Below are 23104 nucleotides of genomic sequence, written 5' to 3' on the forward strand. Positions count from 1 at the left end.
TTTTTAAAATCACTGATTTGTTTATTTCTATTTTTGTTTATTTTTTGGCCATGCAGCATGCGGGATCTTAGTTCCCCGACCAGGGATTGAACCCGCACCCCCTGCACTGGAAGTGCGGAGTCTGAACCACTGGACTGCCAGGGAAGTCCCAAAAAAGACTTTTTTTTTTTTTTAAAGAGAAAAAGAATTCTAAAAAGGATAACTGGAATTTCAAACTTACAAACCATATGAACTCTGGTGGTTATTTACTTTGCCAAAGTATTCTTCAAAACCAATTCTTGAAGGGTGACGGTTTGCTCGGCTAGTTGGCCCCTGAGGGAGAGGCAAAGAGAAGAATTCACGTGTGCCAAGCGAGTTCACATCGAGCAGCTGGAGAGGTGTCTTCGCACTGGCATCTCATTTAACCCTCACAACTGCCCAGTTACTTAAGATGAGCAATGCAGCTGGAGGTGGCACGGGCGCTAAATGGGCTGCGGCCCCGGGTCTCGCCAGGCTCCAGAGCCTGGGCCTCTTATACTGCATGAAGCTCATTCAGCTACTCATAAGAAACAAACACAGCTCTGAAATCACACGATAAGCAAATGGGAATGCTGGACTCTGTTCTAAAGGTTTATTTGCCAACAACATTTGAGGGAGCGTCGCTATGCATAAAATACACATCTAAACATCTGAAGCATTGGAAACGTGCCCCTTTTGACACGTTCTTAGATCCAAACAGCACGGCGGTTCTGTGCGTCCCGTCGGGTGAACTTTATCCTGGCTGCCTCTTCCTAAGCCATCAAAGCATCCACTTACTTCTCCTTCTTGGTGTCCTTGTAGTTCAACATAGGGAATTCCACCGCCATCATTTCTGGGGTCAGCATGATGTCTATACTCTGCTCACAGAGCTCGCTGAAAAGGAATAAAATCGAGAAATATTGTCGTCATTTAAGAGTTACGCAATTCTTTCAACATTCCTCCCACCTACTCTTCTGGAATCTACGTTAAAAAGCATAAGGCTGACAAATAGCTTTCTACCAACCCACAGTAGTGGGAATGGTTATTTATAAGCAGAGAATAAAAAGCAGTTTAGAGGGGGCTTCCCTGGTGGCGCAGTGGTTGAGAGTCCGCCTGCTGATGCAGGGGACACGGGTTCGTGCCACGGTCCGGGAAGATCCCACATGCCACGGAACGGCTGGGCCCGTGAGCCATGGCCGCTGAGCCTGCGCGTCCGGAGCCTGTGCTCCGCAACGGGAGAGGCCACAACAGTGAGAGGCCCGCGTACCGAAAAAAAAAAAAAAAAAAAAAGCAGTTTAGAAATGCGGTTACAGAATTCATATTCTCTTCAGGTGCACGTGGAACATTTGCCAATATTGACCATACCTTGGACCATAAGGAGAGCATGAATGTTTCAAAAGATTGAAATCATTCAGAGAATGTTCTATGGCCACATGGAATTCGAATAGAAATCAATAGCAAAGAAGAGTAAAAAATCCACGACTGCTTTAAAAATGAAACAGTATATTTCTAAATAACCTATGGGTGAGAGAAGACATCGCAGGGACCGAGGTTATTTTTATCTTGGGCTCTGCGATCCCCTAGAGCAGGGGTCAGCAAACTTTTCCTGTAAAGGCCTCTGCGGGTCGTAGGGTCTCTTATACAACTACTCAGGCCGGATTCGGCCGTTTGCGGACCCCTGGCCTCGAGCTTGGGTGTTGGATGGTTACAGCTGGGTCCCTGCACATGTGGGTTCCAGCTCCACGAAGCAGCGAGAGAGAGGGTGCAGGAGCCCACTCCATCCTGGCCCTGCCCTCGGGAGGAGATCTCACGTCTGCTCCTGTCCCTTCGGCACAGGCCGAGTGACATGGATGACGTAACTGCAGGGGAGGCTGGGACGGTGAGCCTCCGGTCTCCACAAGTCTATTTCTTTATAAGGGACAGTTTTTTTGAGAGAGGCCGTCTCTGCTACACTCGGAGAAATGCTCCCAAGATCAACGAAGGCTTCAAAATTTAGAATTAGCAGCAGGAACCCTCTGCTGACAGCGATGCGTAAACAGAGGTGGGCAGAGCAGTTTTCTGTTGGGAAAACACCTTGAAACCCACAGAGTCGTTCTGATCCGTAAGCTTCGCTGAGCAGCGGCTCCGGGCCAGTCTCGCGTGAAGCCGGCGCTGTGCGGAGAGCGCCTTCCCCTTAGCGCTTTCCTCACCCCTCAAGAGTGGAAAATAGCAAGACCTTGTTGCGGGTGAGCGAGGCTTTTGCCAGATGCCCATTTAGTGCGCAGTAGATGTCGGTCACCGCCCCGCCCCCCCCCCCCCCCCCCCCCGCCGTCGTCCTGGGTGACAACCCCTGAGAAGCAGGTACTACTCTTCCCATTTCAGAGATGAGGGAACCGAGCCCCAGGGGTCCGCGCATCAGTGCTGAATGGGGGAGGGGTCTGCCGAGCATCTCCCCAGCTGTCCCCAACGCTGACCCTCAAGTAACCGTGTGTCATCCCCGCCCGCCCGGCTACAGTGTCCTCAGGAAACGCCCTCGTGCTCCGGGGTTTGAGTGGCGGACACTCAACCTCCCTGTTCACCCTGGGTTCCAAGCTTCAGGCGCTCAAGTGTCACACTTGGGTGGGGGCAGGTCTCACGAAAACCGACACACGCCTCAGATATTCAGGACTTCACTCACTGATTATCTACAGGGAAAAATGGTCGAGTGGGTACAGCCACAGGAGATTCCAGGATGCATTCCCACTGGATGTTGGATGCTCATCAGTAAAGTCAAGTTTAAGCAGCTTAGTTTGGGGCTGATATTTCTTTTTATTTTCTTCCTTTTTTTTTTGTTTGTTTTTGCTCTTTCTTTTAAAATTTCCTTTGTTTTCGTTTTTCTCTTTTTTCTCTTTTTTATTTATCTGGGGGCGCTCTATTTCTTTATGCCCCTCCCAACCCCACCCACCCTTCGAGTACTAACCCCAGTCAAGGCGACTCTGCAGCCTTGGAAGCCCACTCAGCTCCCCCTCCGCTCACCCCTCCCCTGAGCGCCTGCAGCACGGAAAGGTCAGCCAGTGTGAGACCTTAGGCTGTTCTCCACCACGAATCCAGCATCCTATCTAGTTGGGCGTATGGCTGGGTGTTAGCCGTGTCTCGGCCGGGGTGCAAGCTCGGGCACTGGGCGCTCCTTGGAAATCTCTCACAGCACCGGGACTATTTCTGGAAAATAGACATCACGAGAGACCAAAAGTAAAAGAGTACCGTTCGAGGGTCTCCATTCTGTCTTCCTCTGGTAAGGCATCAAGAACGGCAGGGACGTCTATAGGAAGCATGGCTAAATTGAAGGAATCGCAGCTGTGGAAAAATCACACATTTGTAGTCTCGGGGTCTTTACACAATTTCCTAAAGCACTTTCCTTTCCACCACTGGTGTTTTACGCTACTGTTCTGCCCTGCTTCGTTCTTGCAAACCCACTCATGTCTCCCTAGAGGTAAAGGCGGGGCTGCGATAGGTACCAGTCAAACCCAAGAGAATGGGGCCAAAGAAGACACTTCCCGGTGTTACTGTAAATCAACTATACTTCGGTTTTGAGAAAGACATTTCCCAGAGTTTAGAAACAGAACTGTCAAACTTGTGGTGTCTAAACTTACGCTATTTCCCGGGGGTCGGGCTGGCGTGGGGCAGTTAGTTCGCTTTTTTTGTTCTTAATATTTTTTCCCACGTTTATACTCTTCCTTAGCTGTTTATTCAGTTTCAAACCTCCTCCCCACCCCCTTATATATTGTTTGGTATCATGATTTTACAGCTTCATATACAAATTACTGGGTGTTGAGGACATTAAAAGAATTGAGATGGGGAGAAAAGACATTTTGTTATTTTTAAAGTTGGCGGCAGACTTCTGTTTCAAGTTGGTGGAGCAAACACGCACCTTTTAAAAAAATTTCCCCTTTTCTGGGTCTCAACACCTTCTTAACATGCCTCTCAGATGATATTAGAGGAACCCACAACAGCAAAGAGAATAGGAAAAGAGTCACAAATGGATAAACTTTTAAAATAATTTTCTGGAATAAGTTTCTAGAAGCTGAGAGGAGTGTTGTCTCATAGAAGAGAGTAAAGAATGACCCACAGCAGGAAACTGACCTCCTCGCAGGCTCTAGAAAGGCTGCAGGCAGAGGGTAAGGCAGGTGGCAGGAACGGAAAGCCAGGAGGTTAATTGAAGCCTCCTTGGTGCGTGCAGATACGTCTTGGAGATAAGTTTCTTCTCCTTGTTTAATAAGCAAAAATGCTTGTTTATTAAAGTGGTTATAGGTGAAGCAATTCTGAAACTATTTTTGACGTTCTATAAAACTGAGGGAGTGAGTGTGTTAGGAGACCAGGGGTTCTCACAGGGGAAAGAAGAGACAGACAACTATGGACCGGGGAAAAGCAAGCAGCAACTCCATGAATGTGGGTTGGGATTACAGGCACCGGTGTGGATTCATGATGTCTAAAATGGGTGTAGGTGTGTGTATGAGTGCCTACGTGCACATGGACATGTGCATATGTGTGTAGATGTATGCAGTCATGTATTTTTGTATGAATGTGTACATACGTGTGTGTGTGTGCATATATATGTATGCATTTCCCCACGTACACACTCCGGCTTGTCCGCTGAGGAGGCCAAGAGATGACTCCCCCGCTCCACCCCCAGTAATGATGTGTGCACCAGGAACCCAGATTTTGGTCTCTAACACCATTCCTCACTGAAAAGGGACCTGGCTTCCACCACCCAGAGATTAGTCCTATTTACTGACTCGGTGACAGAGAACACAGGTTCTAACGGACAATCCCACTGAGACCTCAGAGCGCGTGTAGCCGAGAGGAGGGTGGGAGAAGGTGGAAGCCTGGACCACTCCCCAGGGGCCAGGGTGGTCTGGAAGACAGAATGGCAACAACCAAGGGTTTTTCATGAGATCAAACTTACCTAATTTTAAAATTCTGAGACCATGTCCTGCTTACTTTTCCATGTGTTAATATGTTCCTCTGGAATTGAAAGGGTGGTGGCAGTGGACGGAGATTGGGGGTTTTGTTTTGCTTTGTTTTGTTTCATGCCTTTCTTGGAAAAGTAAAACGCCGACAACTCTAAGTCAATTCCTAAGATTATTCTGGAAATTTCAGTTGTCTATAAAACCCCAAAGTCTGGGCACCACTGGATTAGATGACTTCTTTGTCGCTATTTACTCAGATTGCATGAAAGTCACAGACACTCAGTAAATTCTCTCTGAATTTATTAATGAGCAAAGAACCCAAGTGAGCTGTTTTGATCATTACGAATGCAAAAATAACTTGGAGTGAATAAACATTAACTAAGGATACTGCATGGTTTAACAGCAACTCTCAGGGGCAGAAATACAGGGGAAATAGCAGCTAAGAAATAGGTAATCTATTCAAGAAAAATGACCGCAGAGTTGAAATATCATTAGCAGATGTGTAGGAAGTTTAAAAGGGAATACTATTATAATTCTATAACTCTTTTAGAAATAAAAACATTATCTAGGGTCTTACATCATAGAAATCCATGATAAAGAAATAAAGAATCCTCTCTTGATTTTATAATCTGTGGTGCAATTATGGTTTATTATGAAACAAATTGGCCAACAGAGCACTTGGGCACAGAAGCTGGAGGTAACAAGTCCTAGTTGGGGAGTTTCTTGTTTAATTCACATTTAATTCATGGTTAGTTCAAGCCCAAGGTGACTGTGTTCTGAGTGCCTTTTGAAAGAACAGCCTCGTGAGATTTTTCCAAGAACATTGCTTTGGAAAAAAAAACAGGATTTTTTTTCTTAATTCCTGAGACCAGTGCTTGCCGACAGCTGGTGGACCCCGGCGTGTCCACTGCCTGCCGTTGCTCGATGTGCGTATTCAGCCTCTGGACGGTGCCCACACCAGCTGTGTTTGGTCTGCTGATGACTGCGGTCCATCCGGAAGTGCCCTCACCCCACAGCAAAATGAGGCCGTGTGTCTAGCTGGTGGCGGGCCATCGCCGTATGGTGGCAGCAGAGTTACCGCAAGGTTTAGTGGGTGGGGGAGGGCAGAAGTGGGAAGGGTTACTAAGGATGGGGCTAGATGCACCACTTGAGTCCTTACAACTCACGTGGTCCGTGAGGACCCCTTCACCGTCCCCGTTTCACAGATGAGGAAATGATTGCTCAACGGGCTTCAGTAATAGGTAAATGTGGCCCAGGGAAACAGAGTGGGTGACAGGGCTAGCGGGTTACGAGGCAGGTCTCTCAGACACCAAAGCATTCCTTCTCCCTACAAGGTCACTGTTCCACCCAGCCCTTGATTCTGGAGTTTTCAGATTTTAGAAATATGCTAATGTTACCAAACAATTTCGTGTGCCTGACGCACAGCAAGGCCAAGCAACCCGAAACGTCAGAGTCTGGAGCAGAGAAAGGTTCAGGGCCAGCAAGGAGACGAGGTGGTTTGTGCCCCCAAAACCCAGAACTGCCCAGTGGTTTTCAGGCAGGCGTTTTTAAAGGCAAGATTTGGGGTGAGGGCTGCAGGGTGTGTGACCGTCTTCTGCCTGGCTGGTGGGGAGGTACAGACCCCTCCCCATGTCCTCTGCCATGGCTCCTCTCTGAGGTGTACCCAGATAACAGTATCTGATGCACATTCCTCAGCTGTCTTACAGATGCTGAAACCCGTCAAGCGGAAGTTGACTACTTGACCATGAGCACGTAGCCCCCACACCTGAGGACTGACGATGAAACGCCACCCTGTCACCTCACCACCACCCAGAGAACTGTGCGCGAGCTGATCACACACCCTGCAGCGCCCCTCCCTCACCTGGCCTTTCAAAATGCTTCCCTGGAAGCCGCCGGGGAGTCGGGGCTTCCTGACCTTTAACTGACTGACTCTTTGCTTGGCGCCTGCAACGAACGCTGCACTTGCCCCCACCACGAGCCGGTGTCAGTAGATTGGCTTTGCTGTGCACAGGCGAGTGGACCCAAGTTTGGTTCGGTAACATGAACTCACAGAAAAGGAACTAATATTTTCGAGCCCCTACCATGGGCCAAATCTTGGTCTCACGTTAATCTCCAGGCAGAGGGGGGCAGGAAGCACCGAGGAAATAACCCGAAGGGAACAGCAGGTGGACAAGCCTAGGTTCTGCTTCATTCAGGAAGAGCTTTTTGCCTGGCAGTGCAGGAAGAAGTAAAGGTAAGTGTTCCAGGGTCACAAACTGGATTGCAACGATCTCCTCAAATACCCGGGGAGGGGCAGGTGACGCGTGGTACATACGGGGTAGGTGCACATCGGGGTGAGCCTTCCTACCTCTGCTAAAACGAAAATGTCGAGGCTGAGCGGGGTCTTCACAGCAAGCCCGATCGGCTTGTGTTCTGCACGAGAGGACTGGGCCCAGAGAGCTGGCCACAGAGCGTGGCCGGGGCCACACAGCTCCGGGAGGCTGCGAGCCATTCCGGTGACGGGGAAGAGCCGGCACTCGCTGGTGGGAGTCAAGGGTGCGTGTCCCTGCCGACCCTGGTTGGCGGCGGTGCTCCGGCAGAGCTGGCCACTCCTGGGCCGTGGCAGGGCTCTGCCCCCACTTGGGCTGGGCCTCACCCTGAATCGAAGGGTTTGAGCAGAATGTCGCTGCTGATGGTCATCGTGTTGGGACACTAGTCACATCTGCTCACCAGCGACTCATTTCACTACGTTTTATAAGGACAATGGGCCAAAGAAGCAAACTCCAGGGCTCAGGAGCAGGTCACTGACCAGGCCGTGTCTTAAAGAAAAGGCATCAGTCTACTTGTTTGAGATCCTAGGGCTCTGGAGAGGTGTTAAATGAGCAAATTAGCAAAAATGTGCTTACTCTAAATTTCCTCCTTCTTTGGTCTAACAATATTCTCATCTACCTGCTCTGTCTCTGTGTGATGACAGCTGTGGGGCCGCCCGGTAGACGGCCAGGCTGGGGCATGGAGAGAGGTGGATCATTTGGGAGTGGATATGGAGGGTGTGGGCGGCGAATCTTGGCAACTACAATGTGAAAAATGGACCATGGCTATTTCGGCTGAATTATATGGATTGGTGTCTGCTTTTATTGAAGCATGGCCAACTAGCCACCTGTGACATTGACTTTTTAAAAGTGTATCTCAAGAGCTACCATATGATATAGCAATCCCACTCCTGGGCGTGTATCTGAATAAAACTCTTATTCGAAAAGATACATGCATCCCTATGTTCATAGCAACACTATTTACAATAGCCACGACATGGAAGCAACCTAAGTGTCCATTGACAGATGAATGGATGAAGAAGATGTGGCACATATATACAATGGCATATTACTCAGTCATAAAAAGAGACGAAATTGAGTTATTTGTAGTGAGGTGGATGGACCTAGAGTCTGTCATACAGAGTGAAGTAAGTCAGCAAGAGAAAAACAAATACTGTATGCTGACGCATATATATATATAGAATCTAAAAAAAAAAAAAAGGTCATGAAGAACCTAGGGGCAGGACAGGAATAAAGATGCAGACGTAGAGAATGGACTTGAGGACACGGGGAGGGGGAAGGGTGAGATGGGACGAAGTGAGAGAGTCACATTGACATATATACACTACCAAATGCAAATGTAAAATAGATAGCTAGTGGGAAGCAGCCGCATAGCACAGGGAGATCAGCTCGGTGCTTTGTGACCACCTAGAGGGGTGGGATAGGGAGGGAGGGAGGGAGGGAGATGCAAGAGGGAAGAGATGTGGGGATATATGTATAGCTATAGCTGGTTCACTTTGTTATACAGCAGAAACTAACACACCATTGTAAAGCAATTATACTCCAATAAAGATGTTAAAAAACAAAGATGCGGTACATATATACAATGGCATATTACTCAGGCATAAAAAAGAACAAAATAATGCCATTTGCAGCAACATGGATGGACCTAGAGACTATCATACTAAGTGAAGCAAGTCAGAAAGAAAAAGACAAATGTCATATGATATCACTTATATGTGGAACCTAAAACTGATACTAATGAACTTATTTACAAAACAGAAATAAACTCACAGACCTAGAAAGCAAACTTGTGGTTGCCAGGGGGGAGAGGGGGTGGAGGAAGTGGGTGGAGACGAATCAGGAGTTTGGGATCAAGAGATACACACCACTAATTTATAAAAGTAAACAACAAGGGCCTACTGCATAGCACAGGGAACTATATTCGATATATTGTAATAACCTATTAAGGAAGAGAACGTAAAAAAGAATATATGTATATACACACACACACACTCACACACACACACACACGCGCGCACACACACACACATAACTGAGTCACTTTGCTGTACATCCGAAACTAACATAACATTGTAAATCAACTATATTTCAATAAAAGTTAAAAAAATAAAGTATATCTCAATTAAGATAAAGTCAAGATATGACTTTATACACACCATCATATTCCTCTGGTGAGCAGACTTCCCTCACGATGCACTAAAAGTATGCTTTGACATACTACTGGCAGGTAACTTCTGAGCTTGCAGCCTCTGCACTCTGCAGGGCACACACACCTCCGTGAGGCGACGGGGAGCTGGGCTTACCTCTGCGTCATCTCTGTCTTCGAGGTTTCGGGCAGGGACGAGAGGACCGGGCACTGGAACCTCTTCCAGGTCATCACTCCAGGAATGACATCCTGTAATAGAGCCGGCACAGGGGGACCACATGTAAAGTTCAGGAAAGACTTCCGTTTCATTCAACTGAATATTTTTCAATCCAAGTTGAGCTCCAAAATGTATCATTCCATTAAGTTTAGTAGAACTTTTCTGAGGCTAAAAACGACAGCTGCTCCAGCAACTGCTGCAACAAGGCAACAGGCATTAAGGCAGGGAGGACGGAGAGGCTCCCGCCCCTGTCTTATGTGGCACAGGGGCAACGGCCCTGGTGCTGGAGGACAGGTCTGGCCTTTCCACCCATTTTGACTACTGTGCATGTGATGCTAATGCAACATTCAGAGGATGGGTCAGTTCATCAGAGGGCTGTCCAGGCAGGGGTAAGCGCGCGCAAAGGCATGGAAAATGCGAGGAGGGTGCTATCAGGAGAGCACCGAGTGCAGGGCGGGTGACGGGGGTGACAGGAAATGAGGCTGGAGAGGTAGGCTGGTTGTGAAGGGCCTCGTGGGCCAAGCTAATGAGCCTGGAGCTGCTCCCAGGGGCAGCAGGGACCACGGAGGGTTTCCAAACTGGAAAACGACCGGATCGGATTTGTGTGGAAGGAAGGCTTCTCAGGAGGGTGACGGTGCGCTGCTGGGCCCTGGGGTGCAGGACAGGGAGTCACATGGCGCGTGAGGCCAGCCGGTGGGATCCAGGGAGGGCCCAGGGGCGGCTGCCTGCGGGGCTGGGGAAGAGGGAGCAAGCAAGGAGCACGGGGATCAGGCTGGAGTCCTAGAACCAAGAGGCAGGAAGGTGATGCGGGAAGAGGCATGAGGCGGAGCTGGCGGGGCCAGGGCTGAGACAGCCACCCACCTAAGTTAGGGTTTCATCCCGAGCGGAGGGTGCGGGCCACCCAGGAGGTGCCTGGAGGCTGAGATCAGGTTGGTTATTTGGGGGAAGAAGGAGATCTCGGGGGCCTCTTCCTCACTGTGCATTTGTCACATCACCACCTTGCCCATTATGACGTTTCTGTCCTTGTTGGGGACCAAACAAAGAGGGGGGTCATCCCACAGGGTTATGGCCGCCACGTGACTGTTTTTCCATGGTTGCAGCGGGGATAAGATGCATATTAGGCATGACCTTCAAGGAAAAAGAGACTAAGAATGTTGAAAAGGAGGCAACATGAAGCCTGGGAGCTGGGTAGGGGCTGTTGGGCATCGTGCTGAGTCCCCACCTGCCCCCCTTCAGGGCTGGGGCATGACAGGGTCCACAGCGCCACGGTTACTGTCCTCGTCCTGCAGCTGTGGCAGCAAACCCTCTACTCCTTGGTTCCAGCGGTGACCCTCCCTCCTTGTCCCCTGCCCGTCCCCGCAGCCCAGAGCCAGCTCTGCCGCTGAGCCGGGATGGCTTTACCATGTGATGGAGAAACTGCTTCTGGGTTAGGGGGATGCTGGAGCTGCAGTGGGACTCCTTGGTGAACTTGTATTTGGGGTGGGTGCACAGATGGTAATCCATCGAGGTTTCCACGTAGGTCAGCGGGTGCTTCACGGCAAATAACCCTGGGCTGGGGTTCTGCGGGAGAGACGAAAAACGGGGTCTCTTTTGTTGACCGGTTTCCTCCTCTGCCACAGCACAGGCGTCAGCTAAGGCTCCCTTCGGCCCCCCCTCCCCCGGCACGCGCATTCTGACCCCGCCTCTGTCAGCCCGTCTGGGAAAGAGAAGCAGGAGAGCAGAGGTGGCTTCAGATGGGCAGTGGTCACGGTCATTCACAAATGTCACTTTTCCGGTTGAAGCGCTTCATTACATACCACGCGGATTCACTGATCTTCCATGGAAACGAGTACAAATGAAACTGCAGCTTAAAGAGCTTAAAGTATTTGTTTCTGAATTTGATCAATTCGGGGGATTTATTAAATAAGGAAACTGGTTTTAAAAAGCAATGAGCTTCTGGTTTTGGAAACAAAAGAATAGCTTCTAAAAAGTAACTTTAAAGAGAAGACAGGGGCTTCCCAGGTGGCGCAGTGGTTGAGAGTCCTCCTGCCGAGGCAGGGTACACGGGTTCGTGCCCCGGTCCGGGAAGGTCCCACATGCCGCGGAGCGGCTGGGCCCGTGAGCCATGGCCGCTGAGCCTGTGTGTCCGGAGCCTGTGTTCCGCAACGGGAGAGGCCACAACAGTGAGAGGCCCGCGTACCACCAAAAAAAAAAAAAAAAAAAAAGACAAAGGAGAGGGTGGCATGTGATATATCAGGAAACATCAGCATTTAACATTGTTTTGGTGATGTTTTTAATTCAGGAAGGCTCCATTTGGATGAAGTATCTGGCTTTAAGGGAGTTCCTGTCTTTTACTAATTTTCCAGCAGAACTAATGGAGGCACAGAGCAATTATATCAAAATGTGGAGCCTTTTAATGTTCCTTCTGGGGCCTGTCCAACAAAAGCCCAGCTCTTCTCCCAGACAACATAGCTTTTGGCTCCCTTGTGGTTGTTTAATCACAGATGTTTAGGAACCACTAAGTTGAGATTCTGTTCTTTTTGTTTGTTTGAATAATTTAAAAAAAAATTTTTTTTTTAAAACCCACAGAACTCCACACGACTGACGGGAACCCAGTCTCAGCGCCAAGAAACAAATGTCCCCAACAACTTGAAGACGACGTGACAGCACCCAGAGGAGGGCCCGGCTATCGTGCGTGTGATTGAAGGCGTCCCGGCCACGAACGCTGGGCTGCCTGTCCTCCAGTCATGCAGGGAGGCTGACTTGCAGCCAGGGCCACGCAGAAGCTCTTGTGACGACGCACGGATGTAAAGGCAGCAGGACAGCAGGGAGGCGATAACCCCTCGAGGGAGTCAGGAGTGGAGTATCTGTGTGTCCACAGCAGCTCTTCTCCCGTCCCTCACAGGGCCGCACGGAATGGGGGCAGGGACAGAGGCGAAGGCAAACCTTGGGTCCCCACCCTGACCCAGGTCAGGGCTGGAGGGCTGGGAGGGAACGAGGGGAAAGGTGGGGCGTGGTGAGACAAAGCCGGGGAGACCGAGGATGCAGAGGAAGGCGGGTGTGGGTGGGCAAGTGGGGGACGCGTCCTGCCGCCACGCAGGGCCCCTTAAATCCCCCAGCGTGCGAGGACGTGCCGGAAGGAGGGGCAAAGGACAGGAGGCAGGGTGAGCACCCAACCGGAGCCGCCCAGGTGCTCTGGGCACAACTACCTCCCCAGAAATGGGGCGAGGGCCAGAATCTGGAGGCTGCTGGCCTCCGCCACCAGGAGTCACCCCTGTGGTGACAAAGGACAATCGGGACAGCCCCTGGGAAGGGATGCCTCAGGGATTCGGGGCAGGATGACAGAGACTCCAGCTGGGCCTGGTCACAGTGTGACCAAGAGGTGGAGTCACTGATGGGGGAGGGGCTGGCAGTCTCACGGGGACGGGGACGGGGGGCAAAGGTGCACAGCACTGGGGTGGGGGGGACACCCGCCGTGTGGCCAACTCTCTGGACCTGCCTTGGGTCAAGTGCAGCGGATGAAATCTTTCTGGAAATGGCCATGCCACCGTCTCTAACAGTTGTCACCCCTCACCTCCCCCAGGGTGGCCATCGCTACCAGAGCAGGAGGTCTGAGTGGTCAGCCCGTGACTATTTTAATTTTAATTTCCCTCAGACCACTGCGTGCATATGGGAGCGGCTCGCCCAGGCTGGGAGGATTCGTGGTGAAGAGCAAGGGGGCTCGTGCGGGCCCCTCCTACCCCAGGCTCGGGTCTGGGTTTGTGCCTGGGATGGTCACTAACCCTAAACATCACGCTGCTTCTTCCTCCTCTTGACTGTCGACCTCACAGTATCTGCTGACTCATTACCCCGTAAGGTAAGGGTCTTGCTCGTGTACACAGATGCTCCTTCCGGACTTTGAAAATCACATGGTTATTGTTAGTTTGGCTGCGACTTGCAATGATCCACTGACCCACCTATTTCCTGTTTCATCATCTTTAGTTGAGTATTCCAACTCCCCCTCGGGTGAAATGAAGGCATTCCCACTCCCATGCTTTGTCGTTCCTTTCTTCCTCTCTTCCACAATTTTACTTTTGTATTACTGAGATCGTCAACATCTGCATTCTGGAACCACACCAAGACCAGTATGCTTTGCTCATAAGTTGTCTCTGCAAGCTGGAAACTGGTAAACAGCATTTATTTTGTCTTAACTGTCTAAGTATGTCGCTCTGCCAGGCCAAGCTGAGGCCTGGATTATAGCTTTCTGGTGAAGGTTCACGATCACGACCTCTGGGTCAGTGACAGAGGGAAGTTCTAGTATCAAGGCCAGATGGATTCTATTTTTCAATTTTCTATCAAGTCTTAAAAATCATGCCGATTTCAGTTTGGCTTCCTGCTGGGAACAGACATCGATTTTTAGTTGACTCTCCGCCCTGGAGTTTATAACGGCCTTGCGTTTTGCTTTAGTAACGCGCCTCTATAAAACCCTCCAGCGTCTCCACGGCCTCAGCTGCACCGTCGGTGCATGGGGTCCACACTGCCCCAGCGTCTCCTCCCCAGAGCCCTCTACCCCATCTCCTGCAGACAGCACACAGATATCACCCCAAGACTCCACTGTGGGGCTTCCCTGGTGGCGCAGTGGTTGGGGGTCCGCCTGCCGAGGCAGGGGACACGGGTTCGCGCCCCGGTCCGGGAAGATCCCACATGCCGCGGAGCGGCTGGGCCCGTGAGCCATGGCCGCTGAGCCTGCGCGTCCGGAGCCTGTGCTCCGCAACGGGAGAGGCCACAGCAGTGAGAGGCCCATGTACGGCAAAAAAAAAACAAAAAACCAAAAACTTCAACCCAACCAAGACTCCACTGCAATGCTCTACTCGTTGCGACCAGCATTGCTTGCCTTTTGTTCTTCTTTCTTTTCTTAGGCTTTTCGAATTCTTTCTTTTATAGCCATACTGATGTGTAAGTGATATGCAATAAACTGCCCATGTGAAAAGTACGTAATTTGGTAAATGTTGATGTATGTTACATCTGCAAAACCGGTCTCTGACCAGCTCTCTCACTTGCAGAGTGGTGAGGGGGGGTAGAGGGTGGGTCTGGGGGAGACTGTGAAGACCCTGGGGTTTTGCAGGGACACCCTCCTCAGGAAAGCCCCTTAGCCACTGCCAGCCCAGCAGCCGGGACCCTATTTTACATATTGCCCTGCTGTGTAAAATTTCAGCTGGCGACAGGGTGCTGGTGCTAAGTGAAGTCTGAAAATCACTGAGTTAGATGCCCGGTGAGGCCATCCCAGTCCTGACTCTATGTCTGTGAGGGACAGCCCTCCCCCACCCCACAATGAGACTACCAGAACACGCTGTGTTTGTGTTTGGCCAAAACACAAACAGCACAGCTCCCTGGAGGAAAGCAGCAGAGCTCAGAGGAGTAGCCCCAAGGCAAGCAACCAGGAAACAGGCAGGCGTCTGTCCCTGCTCTGCCCTTGGGTGCGGCCACCGGCATCTCTGCCCTGTCAGAGATTCAGAGGCTCACGTGTAGATTCTCCCAGAGGAGCCTTTCTCAGGTAGTGTCTGAGGCCCTTCCTCACACTGCGTGCGCGCGCGCGCGTGTGCGCGTGTGCTCGCGTGTGTGTGTGCGTGTCCTTACAAAACAGACTGTAACTAGGGCAACTACCGTGGCATGTCGCCGATGACTCCGTTCTTACATAGAACCTCCTCAGATTCCCTGTCTGGCCTTCAGTCTCTTAGGGCTTGGGTACTGCATCCTTAAGGACAAGGGGGAAGGGGGTGCCCCTGAGGGCAGGTGACAGGAGGACACACGCAGGGGAGGGGGAGAACCGGCTGGACCCCACATCGCTGGGAGACTGGACTCAATTTGGTAGAAGACAGGGAATCAGGCGTCGGTGTGGCAGGGCCACGGGGCCCGAAGATGGGATAAAGAATCAACTAGGCGCCGCGGGACGGGGCTGGGGTGACTTTACTTTTTTTCTGTTGTATTTTCATCTTAAAATATATATACAGGGCTTCCCTGGTGGCTCAGTGGTTGAGAGTCCGCCTGCCGATGCGGGGGGCGCGGGTTCGTGCCCCGGTCCGGGAGGATCCCACATGCCCCGGAGCGGCTGGGCCCGAGAGCCATGGCCGCTGAGCCTGTGCGTCCGGAGCCTGTGCTCCGCAACGGGAGAGGCCACAGCAGTGAGAGGCCCGCGTACCGCAAAAAAAAAAAAAAAAATATATATATATATATACATATATATACATATATACTACCTTTAAAAATTGTGAATCACTGTATTATACACCTGTAACTTACATAATATTGCACAGCAACTATACTTAAAAGAAACACAAAAATACACAGGTGCATATTATAGATAATTAGAAAAGATCATAAAGCTATTGTCATAAAAAAATAAATGCTGGAGTTGTTAAAAGACAAAGACATTGATATTCTCCAAATGATAAAGCAATTTCAAAGATGAGATGTGGTTTAACCCTTGAAATTCCAAAGAGAGAAAAATATTCCCAATTAGTGCTTCTGTCTTCTTTTTCTCAATGTTTTTTTTTAAAAAAACTGAAGTATAGTTGATGTACAATATTGTGTCAGTTTCAGGTATACGGCAAAGTGACTCAGTTATATATATATATTTTTACCAGATTCTTTTCCCCTACAGGTTATGACAAGACCGTGAGTACATTTCCCTGTGCTACACAGTCAGTCCTTGCTGCTTACCTTTTTTACGTGCAGTAGTGTGTGTCTGCTAACCCCACACCCCTAGTTTACCCCTCCCCCCTTTCCCCTTCTGCTTTCTTATGAAGTAACTGCTGGATAAAGGGACAGGGAACAATGACTTCTGCTGATGTCACTTACAAAGATATAAAGTGGGTCGTACTCTGGAGCCCGGGCCAAGGCCTCAGGGAGTCGTATGCTCAGGACGGAGGTCTCGCCGGGGAGCTGGGGCGCGGAGTCCTGCTTGGGCAGGGCCATGACGGCGGTGGCTTCGTCCTGGGCCAAGACCAAGGACAGCACGTTAGTCCACGCGCCAGGGCGGCGGGAAGATGGGACGTTCCCGAGGGTGGGGACCTGTCACCTCAGCTCCTGGCTTCAGGGCCCGGGCAAGCTTCTGAGGCCAGTAGCTGGTTGAAGACCTCTGCACAGAGACCGGCTGGTACCTCTTGATCTGGTACAGCTGAGGAACCTGGGGGAGAGAAGGCAGGCGCTCGAAGCCCTTGGGAGGCACTTCCCAGCTGCCTGGGGGTAAAAGGAAGACGAGCGCCACGTTTAAGCAGCAGCTTTGTCAGTGCCGTCCTGGGCCCCGTTCTGGGTCCCAGCACACAGCGGTGTTCACGGTTCCTCGCCCCTGTCTTAGGGCTTAACTCTGCAATACACTGAACACTGGTTCGTCAGTTTAAAACATGCATATTTCACAAGGACCTACTGGACAGCACGGGGAATTATACTCAACATTTTGCAATAACCTAAAAGGGAAAAGGATCTGAAAAAGAATAGATGTGTGTGTGTGTAACTGAATCACTGCACTGTGTGCCTGAAACTAACAAGATATTGGGATTCAACTATACTTCAATTAAAAAAAAGAGAAGAAAAAAGAAATAAAGCATGCATATTTTCAAAAACAGAAGTGGTCATACACAAAGGCTGACTCACTTTTGTTCACTTGTGTCTTTTCTTCAAGTTTCTAACATATGCAGTTCAGACAGCTTCAGATATGCATACTATATGGTATATCCACAAATAAAGACCCTGGTTTCCATAAGCCACATTAGGAAAAGAGAATCTGCTACACTTCGCACGTCGCATAAAATAACATAAGAGCAAAACACACAGTATGCTACGTGGCATAATCCGTCATAGAACAAAACTAATAAAAATAGCGCAGTTCAAATTCAAGACTATTCTGTTCATTTCATAAGAAACCCAATTAACAAAACCACATGACAGGTCTAACCTGCAGACTGAAGAAGGAATAGGCCTGCTTGATTTGAATTTCTGAAGGTTTAGTTGGAACAGGTCCAAGGCCACCAGGAGCCTAAAATGTGAAAATTCAAAAAAGTGACACATGATCATCGCGGAGCGAGGGCAGCTATGCTTCTATTTCTCCACATTTTGCACGTTACACGAACAGCTCCTCCCTCTAAGTGACCCTTCCCGTGGCCACAGCTGCTGCTTCCTGCGAGTGGCTTGGAGGCAGCGTGGGCCCCCGCCCCCCTTGTCTCTTAGGGTGTGATTCTCAGGACGGCAGCTGAGGCCTCTGTCAAAGGATGCAGCCTAACTTCTCCTCTGCCCACTGCGGCCGCTTCCCTTCCACGGGTGCTAATCCCGGAGCACCACCTCACAAATGTCCTGCAGGCGGATCTGCTGCATCACCCAGAGCCTGCAACAGCGCCCCACCTGTGACAGGCACTCAGTAACTACTACGGCTCACCGAGCTGAGACACCGTCGTCAGACTGATACGATGCAATGCGAATGTGCCACCAATTATGAGACATTTCCCAACCTCAAAGGTGCTGTATATTTTAAAACGTGACCTTAGAATAGGTGAAATACAGTATTTATGGAATGAATTACAAAATTCTTTATGGACAGGAATGCTGAGCATTCTGTTTTTCATCAACCCTGAGCAGTACAGAAATTTCTGCAGCACTAACTCAAGTACCAAATGAAATGATAAGCTTTGAATTATTAAAAAAAAAAAAGACGGGCTCCACAGCACAGTGATAATCTCTTTGCATCCCTATCACTCTTTCCACCCATTAATTATTGAGTATCAGATAATTCTTAGTGCTTGAAAATCTCAGATTTATCATTTCCTAGGAACTAAATATGCTCATCTTTTAAGTCATTTGATTTTCTAATGCGGAAAACACATGGAATTTCTAAAGTCACTCCTGTAATTCTTGAGTGGATTAACCTGCAAGGCTCAAATCATTTCACAGGATGTGAATGGCAAGTTCATTCTTTGAAACCAAAAAACTGTTTTGCTTGTGCCCTTTCGCTATCGATTAAAACACACTTTTTATTGCTAACTACGTGAACTTGGGGAACTCGGGCAACATTTCATTACTGGCTCTGTGACCTTGCGTCCCAGGCTCCTTCTCAGCTGTAAGAGGATAAACCTACCATGTAGACTTGTTGAAGATTAAATGAACTGATAGAACTGAAGCGCTTAAGAAACTGCCTGACTCGTGGTCTGGCCACGATCTGAATTATGACGATGCATCATTTGGCTAACTGTCACACTTCTTGCCACCGAGAGGGAGAGAGGGATGGACCTGTGAGTCCGAGGCTGGCCTGTTAGAGGCTGTGGCCGCCCACCCCCGGCCCCCGCAGACCCCACGCACCCGAGGGCTCGGCTGGGCTGGGCCTGCCTCCTAGTCCTACATCTGCCGCGGCCCTCAGGCCCTGTTCCCCGGCAGTGTGGCAGGGCCCGGCGGCCTCCAGGCTGGGCAGAGCCTGAGCACAGGCATCCCAGGGGCCAGGGAGGGGGCAGCAGGGGCCACTCAGTTTCCCATTCATCACAATAACTTGGACACAGGTCTGACTTGGGAGCCTCTCAGGAGGCGGCGGAGGGGCAGAGACAGGGCGGGGCTCCCCTTGGCACCTGCCTGCGACCCTGATGGAGCCTGGGCCACCGCAGCCCTGCACACCCACCAGCTCGTCGGAGCCCTGGGGGGCGCTGTAGGCCGGGAAGGCGAAGGGCAGCACTTGCTGGGGTGACACAGAGAAGCAGCTGCAGTAATCGTCCTGACTGACCCGCGCCGGAAGGTGTCTGGAGGAATTCTCGTCTGCGGGTGAAAAACAAAACAGCGCTTTGGGAGAATCGTAAGGTATTTGTGCGAAACCACCGTCTCTGGTTGTGTGCGTGTGTGCATTTGCCACACACCAGTTACTGGGTCCTTGGCACACACCATTTCAGAAAGAACGTGTGGGTGTACGTATGTATGTGTGTAGTCTCGTTTTTAGTTTCTCTTTTGTTCTTTACCTCAACCCCTTCTCCAATTTTTTAAAAATTTTATTTTTACTTCCAAAAAACTATAATTCATAGTGAAGTCTCTCTGATGAATATTCTTTGCCCTTGTCATCAAAGAAAAAGATCAAATTTAAGAAGCACGTGAAGACATTTTACAGGTGTCCATATGTAACTCACAGGTAAATTTTACAATTTTTTTTTTTTTTTCGGTACGTGGGCCTCTCACTGTTGTGGCCTCTCCCATTGCAGGGCACAGGCTCCAGATGCGCAGGCTCAGCGGCCATGGCTCACGGGCCCAGCCGCTCCGCGGCATGTGGGATCTTCCTGGACCGGGGCACGAACCCGTGTCCCCTGCATCGGCAGGCGGACTCTCAACCACTGCGCCACCAGGGAAGCCCTACAATGTTTTTTAAAAGAGTTTCTTTATTAGAAACATCAGCATCAGAGATAAAATAATATAGGAGGAAAAAGGATAATTAAAATGTAATAAAATGTCCTATATTCACAGCAGCACTATTCACAATAGCCAAGACATGGAAGCAACCTAAATGTCCATCGACAGAAGAATGGATAAAGAAGATGTGGTACACATATACAATGCAATATTACTCGGCCATAAAAAAGAATGAAAGAATGCAATTTGTAGCAACATGGATGGACCTAGAGATTATCATACTAAGTGAAGTAAGTCAGAAAAAGAAAGACAAATACCATATGGTATCACTTATATGTGGAATCTAAAATATGACACAAATGAACTTATCTACGACACAGAAAGACTCACAGACATAGAGAACAGACTTGCGGTTGCCAAGGGGGAGGGGGCTGGGGGAGGGAAGGATCAGGAGTTTAGGATCAGCAGATGCAAACTAGCATATAGAGGATGTCTAAACAACAAGGTCCTACTGTAGAGCACAGGGAACTATATTCAATATCCTGGGATAAACCACAATGGAAAAGAATATGAACATATGTGTATAACTGACGGAATCCCTGTGCTGTACAGCAGAAATCAATGCAACACTGTAAATCAACTAGACTTCAGTAACACTTTTAAAATCCAGTACATGTGATTGATGAAGCCGTGCATTTGTACCCAGCTGACTTCCTAACAGAGAAGCCCGCTGCTCAGGACACATGTGGACGGAAGCGCAGCTGTTCGCAGCCGGCTCTACCTTGTGCTATGGACTGTCCTCCGTGACTGAACCTTTTCTTGATGGCGTCTCTGTGCATGTTACGGATCGCAGTCAGCATGTTCAGCAAGCGGCGCTGAATCACGACCTGGAATTAGAAAGAAGAATGATCTCACACTGTTCGTCGGGGCTCAGTTTGGCATTTAGTTTAGCTCAATTTCCTCAACCACAGCCAGGGGCTGAGGCCACGGATCTATGTGGAATTCCCAGGGAGGGTCACAGTGCCCTGGACGAGGCCACGGGCATCGAGGTCTGGGAAGTGCAGACCCGCCTGAACGCAGAGGCCCGGCTGTCGTCTGGTCTTGACCCTCCCAATTTATGAGCCCCAGTTTTCTCATATTTCCAGAGTGGAAGAGTGACTAGTTCTACGGTCTTTCTGCTCGGTATATCTGAGTCGTGACACTGCGGCCACGTTATTTTCAGAGCTGAAGGACAAACTAAGCAGACAATTCCATAGACATCGGGCAGTGGGTTGGGCGGCGCTGGCTGCACACCGCACGCTCTGCGTCCAGAGCAGGCGCTGCTGGGGGTGAGCGCTCCCTGCGCCCAGAGCTGGGGCCACTCCTTCCCATCCGCCCACGGCCTTGCCACTTGTCCAGTGTGAAGAGGTGGCCGCTCCGTGCACAGTCCTGTTCAGGTACTGCGGACACAGTGGGGGGCGGACAAGGGTCCAGCCCGCACAGAGCTGACGTCCTGTTCGTGCGCGTGTGTGGAGTGGGACGGCAGGAGACAAACGAGCACACAAGCTAAACACCATGAAGCAAATGAAGAAGACTAAACACACGGGGGCGTGACTGAGGGGCTGGGAGGGGGTCTGGCCACTGCCGCAGGGACGACGTAAGGAAGGCCTTTCTGGGAGGTGAGGTTCGATCTGAGACTTGAACAATGAGGAGACACTGGCCTTGGAAAGAGTTCTGAGCAGGGGAAGCAGCAGGTGCAGAGATCCTGATTCAGGAACAAAGGAGACACGCTTAAAGGACAGAGAGAAACCCAGTATGGCCTTGTCGCCTCGATAAAAATTGCGCCTTTTATTCCAATTGCAATGGGGGGCCTTTGGAAGGTTCTCCCAGGGGCAACGTCCGATCACGTCCAAGCTCTGGCAGGCCTCTTCTGGCTGCGGTGGTCCAGGCAGAGAGGATGGGGCTGTGACTGGGCCGGGGGGATGGCAGGGGCCGTCGGGCTGGGGACGTGTTGGCACATCTAACTGGCAGCACCTGCTGGGGAGTGTGCGGGAAAGACGGAGCCTCCACTCAGAGCCAGACACACAGCTGCTGACCCAGGAGGACTGGCTCCAGAGTGGCCGGGGCTGTCCCACGAGTGTCTCATAGCCACCTCTGTCCCGCACAGGCGCAGAGCCCACCCAGACAAAGCCCCAGCAGGGACACTGGTTTACAGACATCAGCCTAGGCTGCAAGCACTGCTTGAGAGATCACCTGCAACGTAAACTCTTGGAGTCTTCTATGTGTTGACTCACCTGACTTTCATGACAGCCCTGAGAAAGGTCTTACTGGTCTCCTCAGTGACAGATGAGGAAACGAAGGCACAGAGGTCATGGAACTTGTCCAAGATTGGAAAACTCATGAGAAGTAGCATCAAGATGGGAATGTAAACTGGTGCAGCCACTATGGAGAATAGTATGGAGGTTCCTCAAAGAACTACAAATAGAGCTGTGAAATGATCCAGCATTCCCACTCCTGGGCATACATCCGGACAAAACTCTAATTTGAAAAGATACGTGCACCCCAATGTTCATAGCATCACTATTCACGATAGCCAAGACATGGAAACAACCTAAATGTCCACCAACAGAGGAATGGATAAAGACGATGTGGTCCATATACACAATGGAATACTACTCAGCCATCAAAGAGAATGAAGTAATGCCATCTGCAGCAACATGGATGGACCTAGAGATTCTCATACTAAGTGAAGTAAGTCAGACAGAGAAAGACAAATACCACATGGTATCACTTACATGTGGAATCTAAAATATGACACAGAGGAACCTACCTACAAAACAGAAACAGACTCAGAGATGTAGAAAACAGACTTGCGGTTGCCAAGTGGGAGGGAGGGAGGGGGAGGGAAGAACTGGGAGTTTGGGATTAGCAGATGTGAGCTATTATCCAAGGGACGGATAAACAACAAGGTCCTACTGTAGAGCACAGGGAACTATATCCAATACCCTGTGATAAACCATATGGAAAAGAATAAAAAAGAGAATATATATGTATAACGGAATCACTTTGCTGTACACCAGAAATTCACACAACATTGTAAATCAGCTATACTTGAATAAAAAACTTTTAAAAACCATAAAAAAAGAAGTAGCACCAAGAATGAAGGGCAAGAGACTTCCCTGGTGGTCCAGTGGTTAGG

The 23104-nt window shown here is 50.0% G+C and overlaps 1 protein-coding gene across 13 annotated transcripts in view; it reads right to left on the bottom strand.

Moving 5' to 3' along the window:
- Positions 1–23104, bottom strand: part of CFAP221 (cilia and flagella associated protein 221) — an 84422-nt gene that overhangs the window by 4495 nt on the left and 56823 nt on the right. For 5 of the 13 annotated variants that reach the window (XM_060302613.1, XM_060302620.1, XM_060302622.1 and 2 more), the window contains 8 exons: positions 20708–20813; positions 19214–19347; positions 17510–17590; positions 16634–16741; positions 16414–16548; positions 10999–11157; positions 9538–9629; positions 7039–7558 (listed from right to left, as the gene is read on the bottom strand). In XM_060302613.1, the coding sequence (XP_060158596.1) occupies positions 7171–7558; positions 9538–9629; positions 10999–11157; positions 16414–16548; positions 16634–16741; positions 17510–17590; positions 19214–19347; positions 20708–20813 (1203 nt within the window). In that variant the 3' untranslated portion in view covers positions 7039–7170. Of the gene's footprint in view, positions 1–595; positions 892–2991; positions 3175–3216; positions 3310–4487; positions 7559–9537; positions 9630–10998; positions 11158–16413; positions 16549–16633; positions 16742–17509; positions 17591–19213; positions 19348–20707; positions 20814–23104 lie in introns of those variants that run through there. The other 8 variants (XR_009564674.2, XM_030849653.3, XR_009564675.1 and 5 more) reach the window with 8 other exon arrangements.

This window comes from Globicephala melas, chromosome 7 (genome assembly GCF_963455315.2).
Source record: "Globicephala melas chromosome 7, mGloMel1.2, whole genome shotgun sequence".
Taxonomy (NCBI): domain Eukaryota; kingdom Metazoa; phylum Chordata; class Mammalia; order Artiodactyla; family Delphinidae; genus Globicephala; species Globicephala melas.